The sequence below is a fragment of the Drosophila biarmipes genome, chromosome X (genome assembly GCF_025231255.1).
Source record: "Drosophila biarmipes strain raj3 chromosome X, RU_DBia_V1.1, whole genome shotgun sequence".
Classification (NCBI taxonomy): domain Eukaryota; kingdom Metazoa; phylum Arthropoda; class Insecta; order Diptera; family Drosophilidae; genus Drosophila; species Drosophila biarmipes.
The window spans coordinates 13,947,273-13,965,244 of record NC_066611.1 but is presented as its reverse complement, the minus strand read 5'-3'; the positions used below and the strand labels follow the sequence as shown (position 1 = coordinate 13,965,244).

The 17,972-nt window shown below is 61.4% G+C and overlaps 1 protein-coding gene across 1 annotated transcript; it reads right to left on the bottom strand.

Moving 5' to 3' along the window:
- Positions 1 to 3: 3 nt before the first annotated feature.
- Positions 4 to 17,667, bottom strand: LOC108025714 (probable E3 ubiquitin-protein ligase HERC2). The gene is made up of 11 exons (XM_017096270.3): positions 15,292 to 17,667; positions 14,093 to 14,661; positions 13,485 to 14,033; positions 12,470 to 13,407; positions 12,249 to 12,399; positions 10,421 to 12,192; positions 9,981 to 10,354; positions 2,217 to 9,918; positions 1,672 to 2,155; positions 939 to 1,115; positions 4 to 873 (listed from the first exon to the last, which is right to left on the bottom strand). Exons 1-11 carry the CDS (start codon positions 17,171 to 17,173, stop codon positions 721 to 723), a joined length of 14,751 nt encoding a protein of 4,916 aa, XP_016951759.1. The 5' UTR covers positions 17,174 to 17,667; the 3' UTR covers positions 4 to 720.
- Between the last annotated feature and the right edge of the window lie 305 nt (positions 17,668 to 17,972).

The window sequence follows — 17,972 nt, the reverse complement described above, 5'->3', positions numbered from 1 at the left end:
TGCTTTTTGCATTTCATAGTATTTTATTTAGCTTCAGTTTAGTTCAGGATAGAGTTTTCTTTGCGGCGCTTCGAGGGCGCATCTAACTTTTGAATAGATCATCATTAGAAACGGTTTCAGCCCCTTCTGGGGCTTTAGGGTTATCAATATCAATTAGCTTATTAACTGTTTTGGGCAGGGTTCGTACTCGGGATGGATGGGAATGGATTGGATTGGATTGGATTGCATCTAACGTTTAAGCCTTGTGTATAATTATGAGTGGACTTCAACTAACATTTATATTTAAATTTATATGTATATTTAATATAATATGGAAATAACTTTAACGCTTTGCTTTTTGGTTTCATTACGCGATCGACCGATCGTTATTTCTTTCGCTCTCTCGCCGTCTATCTATCTCTCTCTTTCTCTCGCTCACATGCCGTCTCTCTCGCTCGATTCGTCGTCTTGCTCAGATTCAAGTGCTAATTTAAAATATATGTTTATACGTGTATATATGTGTACGTGTCGCGTGAGTGGGTTTAACTTGAAGGCTTCGTGTGTCCTAGTGGGTGAGGATCATCCTAAACTGCTGGGAGATTCGCCAAGTGTCCAAGGTCTTCGCTAGACTCTTGCTACATGTGTTCGGTTATTCTGTTTTTCGGTTATTTAGCTATCCAGTTCTTCAGGTCAGGCAGGTTGGATCGGTGTGGGCTGGATGACCGCGTGTGGACAGTGGATTCAGCCCTCGTGGCTGGCCACCGACTCCAGGTCGCTGTTGTCCTCGCTGCCGGTCGCCTCGGTGGGTTCGCCCATGGCCACGCGTGCATACTCGTCCGTGTCGATGCTCTTGCAGAAGTGTATGGCATACTTGAGCTTCTCCAGGAGCACGGCCTAAAATCAAGTGAATTTCAAGTTATTTAAGTGCTTGAGTACGCCAATCGATGGGGTTTCCTCACCTTGCACGAGTAGCGGGGCATCTTGAGCAGGAAGAAGCAGGTGTAGCTCTCGGGCAGGAAGTGGTCAGGCGGATTCTTCTCGAGCACTTGCAGCACAAAGTCACGGCCGCGGAAGTCGGCTATGGTGCGCGGCAAACGGGTGCGTCCCCAGACGAAGCGTAGGAAAAGAGAGCGCTCCTGAAAACGATATATGTAAGTATAAGTAGGGATTCGTATTTAATAATATTATATCATATATCCTAGGAGAGGGTGGTTAAATTTGAATCAGAGGTTTGCAACGCAATGAAGGAGACATTTCCTGACCCATAAAGTACTTATACATATTTTTGATTAGCTTTACTAAAGGAGTCGATATGTCCGTCCGTCATTCTGTCTGTCCGTCCGTCATTCTGTCTGTCCGTCCGTCATTCTGTCTGTCCGTCCGTCATTCTGTCTGTCCGTCCGTCATTCTGTCTGTCCGTCCGTCATTCTGTCTGTCCGTCCGTCATTCTGTCCGTCCTTCATTTTGTCCGTCCGTCAGTCTGTCCTACCGTTTGTCCGCATATAGGATAACTAAAATCTCAATTTTAATGCTGTCTAGTTTGAACTTTCCCAAAAGTCATTTTTCAATTGGATATATAATATAAATAGTTATATTCTTAAGGTTTAAGGTCGTATAGGAGTATATAAATTTCGGCTTCCTGTTTGGTTTAAGATAGATATGACAGGAATACAAGTTTATCAAAGGACCCACCTGATTCGTAAACTCCTCCATCACCTCCCAGAACCAGGTGACCAGGGCCGAGCTCGGATCGAAGCCCTTGTAGGTGGCCACCGACTTCAGCAGGCCCAGCGGAATGTCCGGCGAGCCGCAGACCATGGCCTGCAGCTCCGCGGCGGAGAAGAGCGAAAGCAAAGGCACTGGAATCACCTTGGACATGCCGTCCCGAACCGCCTTCACCTGCTCGTCGAACTCGTGCAGCCGGAAACCGAGTGCAAGGCGGACGTACTCCGAACGGTTTCTGGGCGAGATGTGCGTGTAGCGCGTGGACAGCGGCACCTCGTGGCCGCGGGCCGAGGACGTCGAGAACGGCAGCTCCAGCGTGTTGAACAACTTGGCGTCGTCGTCCATGTTGCGGATGCAGAGCAGCCCGGCCACATAGTCGCGGTCCACCTCGGTGAGATCCGTGGGCCGCAGTATCTCGCCGGTCAGCTGCCGCCAGACGGGCTCCGCCAAACTGAAAGGGCAGGGAGAACGTATTAATGCCCCATCCAAGGATCAATCCTATTTCTACTCACTTGATGCTCAGGGGGGATCCGGTACGCACGGCGATGCCCATGAGGACGCCCAGGAAGCGGAACATGTTCATCTGGAGCACCGAGGAGAGGGTGGGGTCCAGCAGGAAGCAGTCGCGGTTGGCGCCCGCCTCTCCGCGTCCGTTGGGCGTGTTGATCAGCAGCGGCACGCTGCCGTTCTGCAGCTCGTCGCACATCTCGGCAATGGACTCGCTGTAGCCACCGCCGCAGTCGTCCACGCTCTCGCCCACGAACTTCACCTTCCAGACGCGGTGGGGCAGCGCCAGAGCCTCCTGGGTGAGCAGCGGCAGCTTCTGCACCATCTGGCCAAACACGCTCTTCATCCCATCCACGCCGGCCAGTCCGTTGCAACGGCTGCGTGAGCGCTTCACCTGGATTCGGTTCAGCTCGATGACGGGTCCGTGCTGCTTGTCCCGCACCATGGTCGTTTGGATGACCTTGCGGAAGGCGGCCTCCTTGATGTTGTACACGAGCACATCCTTCAGGGCGCCCAGGCTAAGGTCGCCGGAGATGGGCAGCATGGCCAGGCAGGGGCACACCAGCTCCGAGAAGTGGTGCAGCAGGATGAGGCGGGCGTGCAGGGCCTCCGGCGCCAGGTCACGCACCAGGTCGTACTCCAGCGGCGGATTGGGCAGCGGACGCAGTCGCTCGCTCAGTTGCGATGTGGACAGGGCCAGGGTGTGCGCGGATCCGCAGGTGACCTTCACGATGTGCTTGCCCTGGAGGGCGGCCACCAGGCGTGGCCGTTGGATGGCAGTGACGGTGCCGTCACCCAGTTGGCCCTCGTCGTTGTCGCCCCAGGTGTAGACCTCGCCAGAGTCGCTGCAGGCGACGCAGTGCAGCGAGCCGGTGGCAATGGAAATGATCTTCTTGCCCTGCAGCGCGGCCACCTTCTTGGGACGCCGGACATGGTCGACGGATCCGTGACCCAGTCTGTGGAAATCGCCCTTGCCCCAGGTGTACACCGCTCCAGACTTGGTCAAAGCCACCGAGAACTGCGAGCCGCACTCCACCTTGACCACTCCCAGTCCGGCCAGACTCTCGATCTTGTAGGGCAGCTTGCAGCCATCGCTTCCGCCGCGTCCCAGCTTGCCGTAGTCGCCGTCGCCCCAGCTCCACACGTTGTCGTCGTCCGTGATGCACAGCGTCTGGGCATCTCCGGAGCCGCAGGCAATGTCGATGGCCCGGTAGCCAAGCAACGCCTCCACCAGCTTGGGTCGCAGCTGGTCCTCGGAGTCGCCGTGTCCCAGCCGCCCGTAGCGTCCCTTGCCCCAGGTGAGCACATGTCCGCTGGCCGTGATCGCCGCCGAGTGGGCACTGCCGCAGGCGATGTCCGCCACGCTCATGCCGTTGAGATGCTCCACCAGCTTGGGCCGGTCGTAGCTCATCCGGTTGCCGTGACCCAGCTTTCCGTCCTCGCCTTCGCCCCAGGCGTACACCTCGCCCTCGGTGGTCAGCGCCAGGCAGTGCTTTCCGCCGGAGTTGACGGCCACCTTCTTGACGAACACATGCTGCAGGGAGCCCAGCAGCGTGGGAATGGCCCAGCTGTCGCTGCCACCGACGCCCAGTCGTCCTCCGGATCCGTAGCCCGTGGCAAAGAGCTTGCCGTCGGGCGTCACCGCGAACAGGGATTGCTCTCCGCCGGCCAACTGGACCGGACGCAGCAGGCTGAGCGCCTCGCAGGGCGTTGGCGTCTTAATGCGGCTGCCCTCCAGCCCGCCCAGCTGGCCGCGGTGGTTGTGACCCCATCCGTAGATGGTGCTGGCTCCACCCCAACTGAGGGCCCAGTCGTCGGGTCGCCGGTTGAGCCACTGCAGCAGTTGGGCATCGTGCGGCGCCTGGAACAGCGTGTGATCCTCGTGCAGCAGCGTGCTGGCGGACTCCAAGTGGTGGGCATGGCAGTGCGGATCGTGGTGCTCACTGATCGTGCCCGGCGGCGGGGACACATTGCTGGCCGTGCTCGAGGACAGTGAAGTTGTGCTGTTCAGCATGGAGGCGCCAGGCGACTGGCCACCCGGATTGGGATGCGAGTTCGTGCTGGAACTGGGCAGCATTTCGGCAAACTTCTTGCGCACCTCCAGGCAGAAGGCGCGTGGCAGCTCCGTGCGCCGGATGAGGGACTGGGCCACTCGGACGGCAATGCAGTAGCGCTTGAACCAGGCCCACTTGTGCACATCTCCGGTGGAGGATGAGCCCGCCGCTGCGGCCGCGGACGACGAAGTGGCGGGCAGCGTGGCATCCAGCTGCATGTCGCAGGCCAGGGCAGCCAGGGTCTTGAAGTAATCCGAGTGCATCAGATGGATTCCGCCGCGTACCTGCGGCTCCTCGTACTCGTACTGCCGCAACAGCTCAGGTATCAGGGGCTGGAGCAGCGTGGACAGCGCGGGATCCTGCGGACGAGGAGCCTGATCCAGCAGCAGAACGGCGTGCAGCTTGCGCAGCGACCATATCCTCTGGGCGGTGGTGAGGGCTCCCAGTTGCGAGCAGGCGGCCAAAGCAGAGGCCAGGCGGAGCAGAACGGTCGGCTGACGAGGAGCCAGCCGGGAATCCAGCAGCGACATGACCAGCGCCATGGAGGGCTGCGACAGCACCGCCCTGTCCGATCCGCTCTCGCCCAGCGTGGCCGCCGGCATGATGGCGTGCACCCAGAAGCGCCAGCCCCATCCGTTCACCGAGCTGTCCGAGGAGAACTTCCATCGCAGCTCGTCGCCCGGCACCCGGATCTCCGGGGCCCAGTGGGCAAACTCCCGGCCCGAGCGCATGGCCAGCACCCGACCAGAGCCGTCCATTATCACCAAAGGATCGTTGCGCTTCTCCGTGCTGCACTGGCTGTCGAACTCCAGGCGCAGCATCTCTGCTCCGGGAATGCGTACGGCTCCGGTCACGTTGACGTTGTCCACATACGGGTGGCTGCTCTCCTGCATCACTGGCTTGGGCGACTTACCCAGGCAGTGGCGCGACGTGCACAGGTCCTCCAATTCCGTGATGCATGTCTCGAGGAGCATGGCCGCAACCGGCGGTGATCCGGCTCCCAGGGAGATGAGGGTGTCGCCAATGGTCTGCGCGGTGCTCGGTGGTCCGCAGCGCCCGCAAACGGCCAACTTGAGCAGCTCCACCAGGCTCTTGGCCTCCGGCTCACCCAGCAGTCCGCCGAAGTCGTCCAGGCCGTGGCTGTGGCCAATGTGCGATAGGATCTCCTCCTGCTGCGTCATGGTGGCGGCCATCACGGACATGGCGCTGGCCGACATGCGGGAGTGCTTGTGCTGGGGCAGGGCGCTGCTCGACAGCGATCCCGACATGGACAGGGATCCGGTGAGGCTCTGGAAGGCGCTCAATGGGCCAGCGGTGAGCGGCGGCAGAGTGGCCGCTCCACTGGACACTCCTCCTCCGCCGGCGAGCACATCCATGGCTGCCTCGGGACTGTGCTCCTGCAGAGCGGCGTCCGTGGCATCGGCGGGCGCCTCGCCGCCTCCCTGGGCAATCGTTTCGGCCAGTTGCAGCGGTGCCCCCATCATCGTGCCACCCGTCAGCTGATCCTCCTCGCCGCCGGCCACTCCGCGCTCCTTGTAGTTCACCTTGCTGTGGCTGGTCAACGCGGCCACGATGAGCTGGCGTGCCTGCAGGATGCTCATGGCGCGCAGGACGTGACCCAGAGCCGCCTGCCTGGCCGCCGGTGTCTCCAGGGCCAGGCTCTCGCTCAGGCTGGTCAGGTTGAGAGGCTTCGTTTCCTGCTTCAGCGTTTGCACCGTCTCCGATTCGTAGATGCCCAGGCTACTGCCTCCCAAGGGATCACGTGTGCTGCCAAAGGGCACCGGGCCGCGCTTTTCCTCGTCCAGCGATGCATTGGGCAGTCCCCAGGCGATGGAGTGCGAGCTGCCGCAGGCCACGCGATTCACAAAGACGGCGTCCAATCCGATGACCAGGGCGGGCTTCTTGTTCACAAACGTGTTGCCACTGCCCTGCTGCCCGTGGTCGTTGTCTCCCCATGCGTACACCTGACCAGCGTCCGTGACCGCTAGGCAGTGCAGGGCGCCCACAGCCACGTGGATGACCCTTCTCCCACGCAGTCCTCCGATGGGCTGCGGCTTGCGCACGTGCTGATCTCCGCCGTGGCCCAGGCGATAGTAGTCGCCCTTGCCCCAAGTCCATACTTCTCCGGCTCGCGTCAGAGCCAGGCTGAACTGGGCGCCGCACTCGATCTGCACCACTCCGATGCCCGACAGCCTTTCGATCTCGTGCGGGGTGTCCGATCCCTCGCTGCCGCCGCGTCCTAGCTTGCCGAAATCGCCATCGCCCCACGAGAACACCGCTCCATCCTCCGTCAGGGCAAGGGTTTGTGCATCCCGACTGCCGCAGGCCACCTGGATGACCCTTCTGCCGGCCAACGCTGCCACCAACTTGGGCTTCAGCTGCGTGGCATTGTCTCCGTGGCCCAGGCGTCCGTACTCGCCCAGGCCCCAGGTGTAGAGCTCGCCCTGGCTGCTGATGGCCGCCGAATGGGACGAGCCGCAGGCCACGTCGCGGATCTTCTTGGCCCGCAGCGCCTCCACCAGTCGCGGCTTGTCCAGCGTTGTGCGGTTGCCATGGCCGAGTTTGCCGTCTTCGCCCTCGCCCCAGGAGAACACCTTCCCGTCGAGCGTGAGGGCCAGGGCGTGCTTGCCGCCGGAGTGGACGGCCACCTTCTTCACCACATACTGGTGCAGCACGGGCAGCTGGTGGGGCATTGGCACATTGTGGGTCACGCCCAGGCCAAGGCGTCCGTTGGTTCCCTCGCCGCAGGCATACACCTTGCCGTCCTGGCTCACGATGAACAGGCTCTTGGAGCCGCCGGCAATGTGGATGGGACGCAGCCGACTGATGGTCTGCGAGAAGGTGGGCACTTTCACCTTCGATCCTTTGAGGCCGCCCAACTGCTCCTTGTCGTTGAGACCCCACACCATTACGGTGCAGGGCAGATCCTGCTCGGGCGCCGCTCCAGGTTCTCCGTGGGATGTGCTCAGCGCTCCGGATCCGGCTCCCGCCGATGTGGGTCCCACGCCGCCGCTGTACTCGCTGGCCAAGAACTGGGCGTTGGCCAGTATGTGGTGGAGATCCGGCTGCTGGCGGCGACCCACGAACTTGATGCCGTGCACCTTGCATTGAATGCCATTGTTTTGGCACTGCTTGATGACCACTTCCACCCAGGGATAGTACGTGGGCACGTGCTGCATGAGCAGCACTCTGCTCGCACCCGCCGGCACGGGGATCCAGGTGTACTCCTTCAGGCTGTCGATGCACTCGCCCACGCGGATCTCCAGCAGCGACGGCATGTGCGAGTGATCCTCCGGGCTGACCTTGAGGGTCAGGCTGTGGACGAGGATGCGGTCGTGCAGCTCCAGGCGGATCCAATGGCGACAGGGACCGCTGGAGCAGCTCTGCCACGGCTGGTTGCTGCCGTTGAGCAGGTGCTTGGCAGCCGCCTCATTGGAACTCACCGTCAGGGAGCGAATGCAACGCGACCAGTCCTCGATGAGATCGCTGGCCACCGCCGGACTGCAGGCTTCGCCCAGGGAAGGATTGTTTGTGGCCGCGGGCAGCGGAGCCACCAGTTCCACTTCGTTGATGTGACCCTGCCAGGCGGGCAGGTCCGGAAAGTCCACGGTGAGCTGTTTGCTGCGCACCGAGCTCACCACTCCAATGGCGGTCGATCCCTGGGTCCTGCCCAGGCGCAGCTGGCACAGCAGTCCGTAGCGCAACGCTGAGGCGCGCAGCCTCACCCGCGCGCCCACAGCAATGGGCGGGGGGCGTGGCTGGTGCTGGGCCTGCGCCGCCTCCACCAGTTCGATGTGCACGAAGCACACCCAGTAGGTGCTGCCATGGTTGCGCCAGTCCACCTGGACGTTGAGATCGTGCAGCCCCTCGGTGTCCACGATGAGCACGGTGCCCATGTCGCCCTGCTTGATCTCCTCGAAGTCCCGGCAGCAGCGTACCGTCATTCCCGGGCGAACCAGGCCGCGCACATACAAGGCGTAGAGATCTGCGGTCTGGAAATCCTTGCGAGATTCAAACTTCACCGCTGGAGTGGCTCCGCTGGCCGCCACCGGCTGGCCCTCTACGGTGTCCGAAGATGAGGAGGAGGAGGATGAGGACGAGGTCGTCGAATCCGAGCTGGGACACTCATTATCCGAATCCGCCTCGGGATCGTGCGAGGAGTTTGAAGCCGCCAGTGGCAGCGTATCCTCTTCGATGGTGTTGGCACACACGTCCGGGTGCTCCAGGATCCACTGCACTATCTGCTCGGGTGTGGGCATAATCTCCGCCTGCAGTGACAGTTGCTTGAGGGCCAGTTCCACGGTGCGACGCGTGAAGCCCATCTCCATAATCTGGCCAATTAGCTGGGCATCGGTGGCCGCCGCCGGCCACTTGGACTTGATCTCCACCTGCTCCGCCGGCTTCTGCTCCTTCCTGGCCACATTGTACACAGGCACGCCGTGCACCATGGTCGGTTGCGGCGGCGTGGACTGGGAATGGGCATTGGGCGCCACGTTGCCGCCCTCGCTGAGTTCCTGGTGGGCCTGAGTGGCCAGAGATTGGATGCAGTTGAGGGCGGCTGTCGCCAGATCCATGTAGCTGTAGCAGGCCTTCACTGGCGAGGCCTGGGTGGCCCGCAAAAGGATGCACTGTATCAGAAGCTGCGACTCCTGGCTACTTCCCGTCGAGAGCTGCTGCTGTTCTTGCTCCTGCTGCTCCCCAGGCTGCTGCTGCGAATCCGTGACACTTCGGTCCGGTTCCTCGGCGGAGGCGTAAATGCTGCCCGGCGCACGTTGCTTGAGGATGCGTCGCAAGGCGACTTGGTGGCGATATAGCACTCCGTTGGTGTGCAGCACTGCCAGCTGTAGTTGCTGGGCCCGGAGCAGGGCCAAGTCCAGACGGCCATCCGGGCTGCTGGGCAGATCCCGGATTTCCGGTGCTGGCCCATATAGCAGCACTGTCCAGGCATTCAGCAGCATTTCGTTCATCGGTAGCCGACTCAGGCTGAAGACGCTGTGATCCAGATGCGGCATAACCGCCGGCAATTGCACCTTCACGAATCCCACGCCAGAGCCGACGCCGCCGGGCGCCAGCAGACAGCGGCCCTTGGGCGTGAAGCTGGCAATAACCATGTGGCTGCCCTCGTGGAAGCAGTTGAGGCCCACGCGTGGTCGCAGATCGTGGCCACCCATGGCGCCGAGCACACCCAGCACGAACACCTGCTCACTGTCCAGCGGCGTGGAGTGCGGCGATTGCTCCGCCAGCAATTCGGCGGCCACACAGAGCTTCTGGGCGAGGAAGGAGTTGATGACGGGATTCCAAGACGGCAGCGTGTGCAGGCGGCGCAGTAGGGCCACCAGCTCCTCGGCCACACTGCCCGAATGGGAGGCGGTGAGCAGGACGCGCGCCTTGCCCTCGGCCGTGGGCAGCAGACTGGCATCCCCGGGACAGTGGAGCGCAATGCGTCCCAGTGTGGCGAACAGTTGGTGGACCAGGGCGGGCATTCGGGGCTCCTCCTCCACGCCCCACTGCGCCAGGATGAACTGCAGCAGGCGCAGGCAGTGGAGCTGTCGATAGACGCCGGCCTCATTGCCCGCCGGCTGCTCGAGCAGCGACAGGTAGTGACTCAACCAGCCCGGGGTGCTCAGCTCCAGGCAGAGGCGTGGGCAGTCACCTGGGGGGGATTACAAGATTAGTATTACTTGGGTTTATGTCACCACAAATGCTACTACTCACCAGAAATGGCTCGAATGAAGCCCAGGTTCAGCCAGCTCAAGGAATGGGAGATGTTGGACATGGATGGTTTGGGGTAGATGATGGCCCGGAACATGCTGGTCATGCCGCGCAGGGCGTGCTTATCCAGCTGAGCTCCATGCAGTCCCGTGCCCACGGCCAGGATCTGGAGCAGCTTGGCGGCACAGTGACGCAGCAACTTCGATGGATGCGAATCGCTGCTGGGCGAGGCTTCGCTGCCGGAGACATCCTCCCGCTCGGGTTCCGTGGGTGAGGCTACGTTGAGGGCGCTGTCGGCCAGCTGGAGGTCGTACTGACCCTCCTTGCCCATGCGATACGAGTTGGTGGCTCCCGTGTACCATTCCACGCGCACCCATCTGTGAACACAACGACCAGATAAGTTGAAAAATCCGGAGTGCAGGAGTCAGTGTCCCAGAACTTACCCATCCTCGCCCACCTCACTAATGATGCGCCCCTCGCCGGGTGGATTGCCATCCTGGTCACCCCACTTCCAGTCCGTTCCCCTCACAATCCTGGTGCCGATTTTCATTAGCTTCGCCAGATCGGGACCACTGAGCTGCGCCTTGCTGGACTTTTGCTTCAGCACGCTGTCCTCGTACAGGATACTCAGTTCACCGTGCATCTGGCCGCCGGAGACGCCCTCGCCACCCGTCTGCGCCAGCAGACCGAGCACGGTGCCCAGCAGGCCGGAGTTGATGAGCAGGCCCAGCTCGTTGGGGCCCAGTTCCTTGGCCAGCAGGCCGAACACGCTCAGCAGAAAACGGGCACGCGGCAAGCGCTTGAGGAGGACATAGGTGCCCAGATTGGTGCTGTCCTTGCCGCGGGCGTGGCCCTGCTGCTCCTGGTTGACCAGGCGTCGCAGCTCCCGGACCGCCCAGTCGAGCACGCGGGCCTGAGCCAGCAGTAACCTGGCCTTCTGGTAGGCACTTATCATGTTCAGCTGGCCCAGGACATGCAGGGAGCTGCCGGATCCCGCAGATCCTCCTCCTCTTTCCGAGGATGTGGCTTTCAAGTGCAGTCCAAGAAAACCGTTCAGCAGGCTGTACTGCGCCGCATCCAGTAGGCCATGCAGTTCGAGCAGTTGCTGGACAAGCTGCAGCCCGGCCAGCCGCAGTTGGTAGCGCTGCATCTGGCAGTACATGGCGCGTCGCGCCGTCTCCACGTCGCAGCTGTCCTGCAGGGCAAAGTCCACAATGTCCTGCATGAGTGCCGGGTCCAGCTCTCCCTCGCCATGGATCTGCCTTTCGTTGAGCCGCCGCAGCAGCGTCTCCTCCTCCTCCTGCTCCTCCAGCTCCTGCTTGGGCATGGCCTGGGGCTTCTTCTCCTGCTCCTGCTGAATGGTGGCATTGAGCAGGTCCTCCGGTTTGGCCGGCTGCCGCGAGGAGCGCAGCTCCTGGAGGAGACGTCGCACCAGCATGCGGAAGCGCGGCGGACGCTGCAGGATGGGCAGGCGGCGTAGTCCTCGCTGTTGTGGACTGACCGCCGGACGCACTTCGTAGAGCAGGAAGCGCAGGCGCTCCAGGATGGGGGCACACACCTCCTTGTAGCTGCGGTTCAGCTGCTGCCGCGTCCGAACCACCGACCACTTGGCCTGGTGGACCAGCCTAATGATTTCACCCAGTTGCCTTGGCGGCGGCGACTCTGTCGCCTCCAGGGCGCTCAGCACCAGACCGCCGAGGTACTGGTGCCGGATGAGCACGGCGCTCAGCAAGCGCTCCAGCTCCTGGACGGGATGTTCCGTGGCGAACTCCTGGTGCCACATCAAGTTATGCGCCTTGCAGTAGCGCTCGGTGAGCGCCAGCCAGGCGGCCACAGGCGGCTCCGACAGCCGGGCCTCGGCCAGGCCGCTGATGAAAGCATCTGCTCGCTGCTGCAGCTGGGACTTGCCGCGTCCCGGCGCCAGTTGCTGTTGCAGCGGCAACGGGGGCGGTTGCTCCGTGGGCGTGTTGCCTGCCGTGCTGTGACAACTTTGGCTGCTGCGCGCCTCACCCTTCTCCTCGTCGAACGGATTGCTCGGCTGGAGCAGCTGTAGGCCGCCGCTCAGCAGGTTGGACTTGTCCAGCTGGCGGCATTGCAGCTCCGCCGGCTGCAGGGCCGGTCCGCTGCACATCAGATTGGCCACCAGGCCAAGCAGCTGGGCCAGAGCGCACTCCGAGCTAAAGTGGGTGAGGCGGCTGGGTCCAGGCGCCGATGTCTAAATAAAATGGGAGGATTATTCAAGGAATACAAAACTCCTATCCAGATCCTAACCTTCTCTTCGTTGCTAGCCTGCGCCATGTACTTGCCCAGCTTGTGGTGCTGGAGGATGTATTCCAGGGCGCTCCTGTGGTTGCTCATCTCGGCCGTAAGATCCTTGCCCAAGCCCGCGTCCAAAATGCTTCGCAGTGTCTCCGACTCGCAGCTGCATAGGGACCATGTGAAAAGGAATGCGTGAGCATGGACTGGAGCTTAGGATGCCCTAGTTTACTCACTTGTACCCGGTGAGATCGCAGACATAGCCTGCCAGGATGATGCAGCGACTCCCGTCGAGCATTAGATTCTCCATGTCCGCGCGGCGCACATAGTGCGTCTCGGGATCGGCCGGTGGAGGTCCGCCCTTGGGTCCGCCGCGACAGATGATGCCGGGCCAGCCCATGTCGTCGCCGTCGCGCAGCTCTCCCTCGCCCAGCGCCCGATTGAGTCTGTCCAGGACGCGCAGCAGGGGCAGGAACAGGCGCGCCCAACGCAGATTGCCCAGACACTGGGGCCGATCGCGCTTGAGCAGCACCAGGCCCACCAGCAGCTCGTGCAGCAGGGCGTCTGAAATGTCCGCCTGGAGAACGCGGCCCAGGTGGCCAACCTGATAGCTTAGGGAATGTTCGCCGGGCTCCCGACACTGCAGCGCCAGTTCGTGGGCCTTCTGCAGCGTGGTCACGCAGGCGGGGATCAGGGCGTGCAGGTATTGCAGCAAAAGGGCCTCGGCACCCGTTGTCTCCTCCTCGGGCTCTGCCTGGTGGATGTGGGCCAGCAGCAGGCGCTGGAAGCGGTGTAGCAGGCTCAAGCTGGGACTGGTGCTCGGCTCCTGGTGCTGGTGCTCGCGCTCCTCCTCCTCCTTTTCCTGAAGTTTGCCCAAAGTGGGCGAGAGTCGTGTCTGCGAGAGAGCGGCGTTGTTGCCCAGCAGTCGCGTGATCAGCTGCAGCAACGGCAAATGGACTCCGTCACCGCAGTCGGCGGAGCAGGAGCTGCTCTCCAGGCGGATGGCGTGCTGCAGGGCCGACTCCAGGCCGCCCTCGGCCATCAGGGAGCTGACTAGGAGGTCCGTCATGAAGCGGTGGCCGGCGGAGGACGCCTGCCCCGGTTCCGAGGGCAGCAGCGAGGTAAGCGTCTGGGCACGCTCCGCTGCTGTGGGCAGCAGGACACTCCAACCGTCCTGGGATTAAGGGTGAAAAGGGGTTTCTATTAGTTCATCATTAGTTCATCCCTAGACCCAAACCCAGATCCCCTTACCTGCAGTGCCTGTTGAGCGGCCACTTGAATTGTGCGTAGCACTTGGCTGCCGCCAGCCAAGCCGAGGACACGCGTCTTGAGGCTGCCGAGGAGGCGACTGCCACTGGCGAGGCCCACCTGACGCGGCTCAACCCCGTTGGCGATGAGAGCGAGCAGCTGCAGCCGGATCAAATTGAGGCAGGCCACGGCGATGCACTCGCTCTCCTGGTTCGGAGTCTGTCGGTTGTCCTGGCTGCTGCACATGCTGAGCAGCTGGTCGAGCAGCCGGAACGTGGGCTCTCCCAGATCGATGACAAAGGGGGCGCGCAGCGGCACACCCTGTTGGGAGCTCTGGGTCCACACCAGACTCTGGGCGCTGGTGCAGGCGATGCCGCTGGCGGGGAGCGTGGGCAAGGCCACAAGAATGGGCGTCCGCAGCAAGGGTTCGCTGGACACGGAGGCTGGACAGATTTGCTGGCTATCGTTGCGGCCCCAACCGAAGACCTCGCCGCTGCTGGAGAGCGCCAGACAATGGGCCACACCCACGGCCACGTCCACGATGCGTTTGTGCTGAAGGCAGGGGAGAGAAAGTCAGATGGGATTACAAATGGATCCTGGAGATAACTCACCTGAAGGCTAGTCACTAGACGCGGCACACTGCAACCCTGGACACTGCGCTCCACCAGCTGGTGGCCCAGGCAGGTGGCCTTGCCCCAGGTGAAGAGCTGGCCCTCGCTGCTCAGGGCCACCGAGAACTGGGAGCCCGCAAAGATGCGCTGCACGCGGGGCAGCGATTCCACAAGGATCGGCTGCAGGCTGCCGTTGCAGTTGCCATTGCCCAGCTTGCCGTAGTCACCATCGCCCCAGGCGAAGACCAGTCCCTTGGAGGTGAGGGCCAGCGAATGGGCATCGCCGCTGCCCAGGGCCACGTCCACCACCATGTGCTCGGCCAGCGCCGCCACCAGGGTGGGCAGGCAGCGGTCGTCGCTGTTTCCGTGGCCCAAGCGGGCATAGGTGCCGCGTCCCCACGTCAGCAGGTTGCCGCCGCAGGTGATGGCCGCGCTGTAGGAGCAGCCGCAGTAGACGGACTGCACGCAGTGCTGCTCCAGGGCGGCGATCTTGGTGGGCACGGCGCGGGCGTGCGTGTCCCCGTGGCCCAGGCGGTGGTCCTCGCCAGTGCCCCAGGAGTAGGCGTTGTCTGAAAGGAGCAGGGAGGTTAGCATTAGGAAAAGTGTATCATATTGTAGTTTCTACCACAGACCTTTGGTAACGCTAAAAAGCATGCTATACTTTTTGTTCCCAACTAATCAGAGGTCCTTATAAACAAGGTACTTTTCTTATGCAAATAAATACCTTTTGCTACTCTACAACTTCTTTTCGATCATACTATATCTTAAATAAGTATTTATAGCAACCATTTGTTTATTTTTCCTAAGAAAAATGTTTGTCATTGCAACGCTAGACGGAAATTAGAGTGGCTTTGTTAGGATTATTTACACAAAAGTCTGGACTTTGGCGACAGCAAAGTAAAGATTGTCTAGATTATGATACATTTATACGATAATATATACAATCTTAACTTACTGAACATCAGTACAAAGCGTTAATGATAAATAATTGTATACTTGATCGATTATTTTGTATAATCTTACTTTACAAACTATCTAAAAATAGTGAAACTAACTGCCTAGGCCTTCGAATATGGCTCTAAAAATGTCTTTTGATACCCTGTAATATGATAGTTAAAATGGATCGACTATATGTTATAAACATGCTCTTTTAAAGCAGCCAAAACCCATTCCTGGGTAGGTCTTTCCCTTCAACTTACGGTTGCTATCAATGGCCAGGAAGTGGCGACCCTCGCAGTGGCCGGCGATGCTGATGAACACCTCGTGGGCCACCTCCTCCATGGGCAGCGGCTCCGCCTCCGGCTTGGCCAGGCGCCAGGTGTGCAGCTTGCCCTCCTGGCTGAGCAGCAGCACCTGGCTCTCGCAGCAGGCCACCTGCTTGATCTGGAAGCGGCAGTTGAGCGTGGGCACCGACGTCGCCTCTCCGCTCCAGCTGAGCGTCGGCTCAGCGCTGAATCCCTGTTGATCCTTGGTGAGCGATGGCCAGCCCAGCGCATAGACCCGCTGCTGGGGTGCCGTACTGTAGGAAGCGGCGGGTGTGTGGCCACCACGGAGCAGGCAGCGCGGCACCAGCGGCTGCACCATGCGGTCCAGGTGAGAGATGATGACGACGGCGGCGCGACGAAGGTCCACGATGGCCGCACTGCTCTTGGGCAGCGAGAGAAAGCGCAGGAAGGTCTCCGTGGCACTGGCCACGGGCGGAGGTTCTCCGCCGACGAGGCCGCCGCCCTTGGCCGTGGCTCCGATCTTCTGGTAGCGCAGCAGGATGCGCTGCAGCGGGGCGCCCGTCTTGCGCGGCATGTCGCGATTATCGTTGCCGGCGCGATCCTTCTCCCAGAGCATCAGCAGCAGAACAACGCACTCCAGGGTGGCGGCCAACGTGCCCTTCTGCACGCCCAGCTCCAGGAGCAGGCACAGCGCTGTGTGGCGGTCGTTCAGCGGGGCGGTACAGCGACCGCCCATCGGATCGCCGAGCGCCACTAGTCGCAGGAATTTGATGGAGCGCTCCATCACCTCCAGCCAGAGCGACGAGACGACGGCCGCCTCGAAGAGCGTGGCCTCGGGCAGTTCCTGGAGGGAAGCCAGCGCCTCGCTTAGCAGCTCGCTGCACATCTCCATGTCCTCGCCGGAGCGCCAGGCGCGGCGCAGGAAGGCGAAGCTGAAGTTCAGGGCGGCCCGCGTGGCCACTCGCGCCAAGCCGAGGGCTCCGTGCTCCGGCTGCTCCGCCGGCTGTGGCTCCGCTGCATTGAGGGCATTGGTGGCGGCCACAATGGTGGTGGTTGTGGTGGTGGTAGCGGTGGCCGCGGTGGTGCTGACCACCGCCTGTGCGCTTGTCGTGGGCGAACGCTCCCGTTCCCGCTCCCTCTTCAGGGCGACAAAGTAGCGCTCGTAGATGAATAGTTGCTGGCGAAGATGCTGGGCGGACAGGCAGTTGCCGGCGGCGCGTAGGGCCAGCTCCTGCAGCTCGGAGATCATGGAACGCTGGCAGTCCAGGCGCGCCTGCTGCGACGGCGGCTGACTCCAGAGCCAGCCGCTGAGGACCATATCGGTGGCCTGGCTGAGATGGGCAGCCTGCTGGGCGGCGGCCTGGGTGGTAAGCTTCTTGATGGCCGTGTCCGAGTCCAGGGGTCGGCAGCCATCGCAGTTGCAGGCGGAGAGGGGGCCACAGTACTCGGGCTGGCAGCAGGAGCACTTGAGCTGCTGGGCGCCACAGTAGTGCTTGCCATCGTCGCCCAGGTAGGACAGCTGGCCGCGGGCATTCAGGAGGGGGGCGGTGGGCGAGGAGACCAGCTCACAGTCCTGGATCAGGTGGTTCCACAGCACGGCGCCATCGGCGGCGTTGCGCAGGGAGGCGATGAGATCGGCGCGCAGCCACTTGGCGTCGAGGAAGGGCAGCGGGCGCAGGTAGAGATCGGGCGATTGGCTGGGCGGCTGCGATGATCCAGAGCCGGATGAGGCCGAGGCAGATGCTCCTCCTCCTCCTCCAGCTGCATTGGCCGTTGGGGCGGCAGCTGCCTGGGAGCTGGTGCCCGCGCCCTGGCCACTGGATCCGGCTCCGCCGCTCGCTTGGCGGTTGAACATGGTTTTTTCTCGGCTCCGACTTGTCTAGTGCTCCCCCGCCTAAGTTAGCCTAGAAACAACAACCAAAGCCACAACAACAGCAATGGCATGGCACATTTTTCCCTGCGAAGGGGTTGGTGTTGGCGGGGGCCTGCAGGCGGAGGGGTGTGTGTTGTGGGCGGGGGCGGGGGCGGTTCAATGTCGTCACTGGCACACACACACTGCACACTCGCACGCACACTCACTCGCGGGGCGCACGCAGGGCACGCACACAACTGCAGTCTCGGGTGTCCGAGTCCAGGATCAGGATAATCCGTTGTTGTCCAGTGCGGAGACTGGTCATTCTGCGACTCCGCCCGGAGTTACGACACCCAGACTGGTTCCCCTGCACACTCGCACGCTCCGACACTCGCGTTTTGCGTTTGTAACGTCCTGCCAATTGCCAGTACAACGCGAATTGAAATCAAAGAATTATTTTAAAATGAAATAAAATTGTGGCAATCGATATCAGGGGGAGGTGCAAACTGGCCCATCAGGCAATCGATTGTAGCAGCTGCGCACTATCGATAGGCTTCGAGGGGCGATACCTCTCGGCCGTGACCCGCTTCCAGTCACAGGTTTGCACGGCAGTCACTGCTTAGCGAGTGAACTCTGGCTGTCTGCCATTTAAAGACCTATTTTTAAAAGTAAAGAAGCTTGATGATTAATTTCGCTTTTTAGAGCGCTGTATTCGCCCTTAACATTCGGTTTTTGGCTGCTAAACAGACATTAAGCGTCCACTTGAGGAGTGTCATACCTCGTTGAGCTCGTTGTTTAATTT

Bases quoted from the DNA above. Each gene is read 5' to 3' on its own strand.
- LOC108025714 (XM_017096270.3), bottom strand. From the start codon at position 17,173: ATGTTCAACCGCCAAGCGAGCGGCGGAGCCGGATCCAGTGGCCAGGGC. The intron at 10,355-10,420 runs GTAAGTTCTGGG...TTGTGTTCACAG, and splicing joins AGTGAGGTGGGCGAGGATGG to ATGGGTGCGCGTGGAATGGT. The intron at 2,156-2,216 runs GTGAGTAGAAAT...CTGCCCTTTCAG, and splicing joins GGATCCCCCCTGAGCATCAA to TTTGGCGGAGCCCGTCTGGC.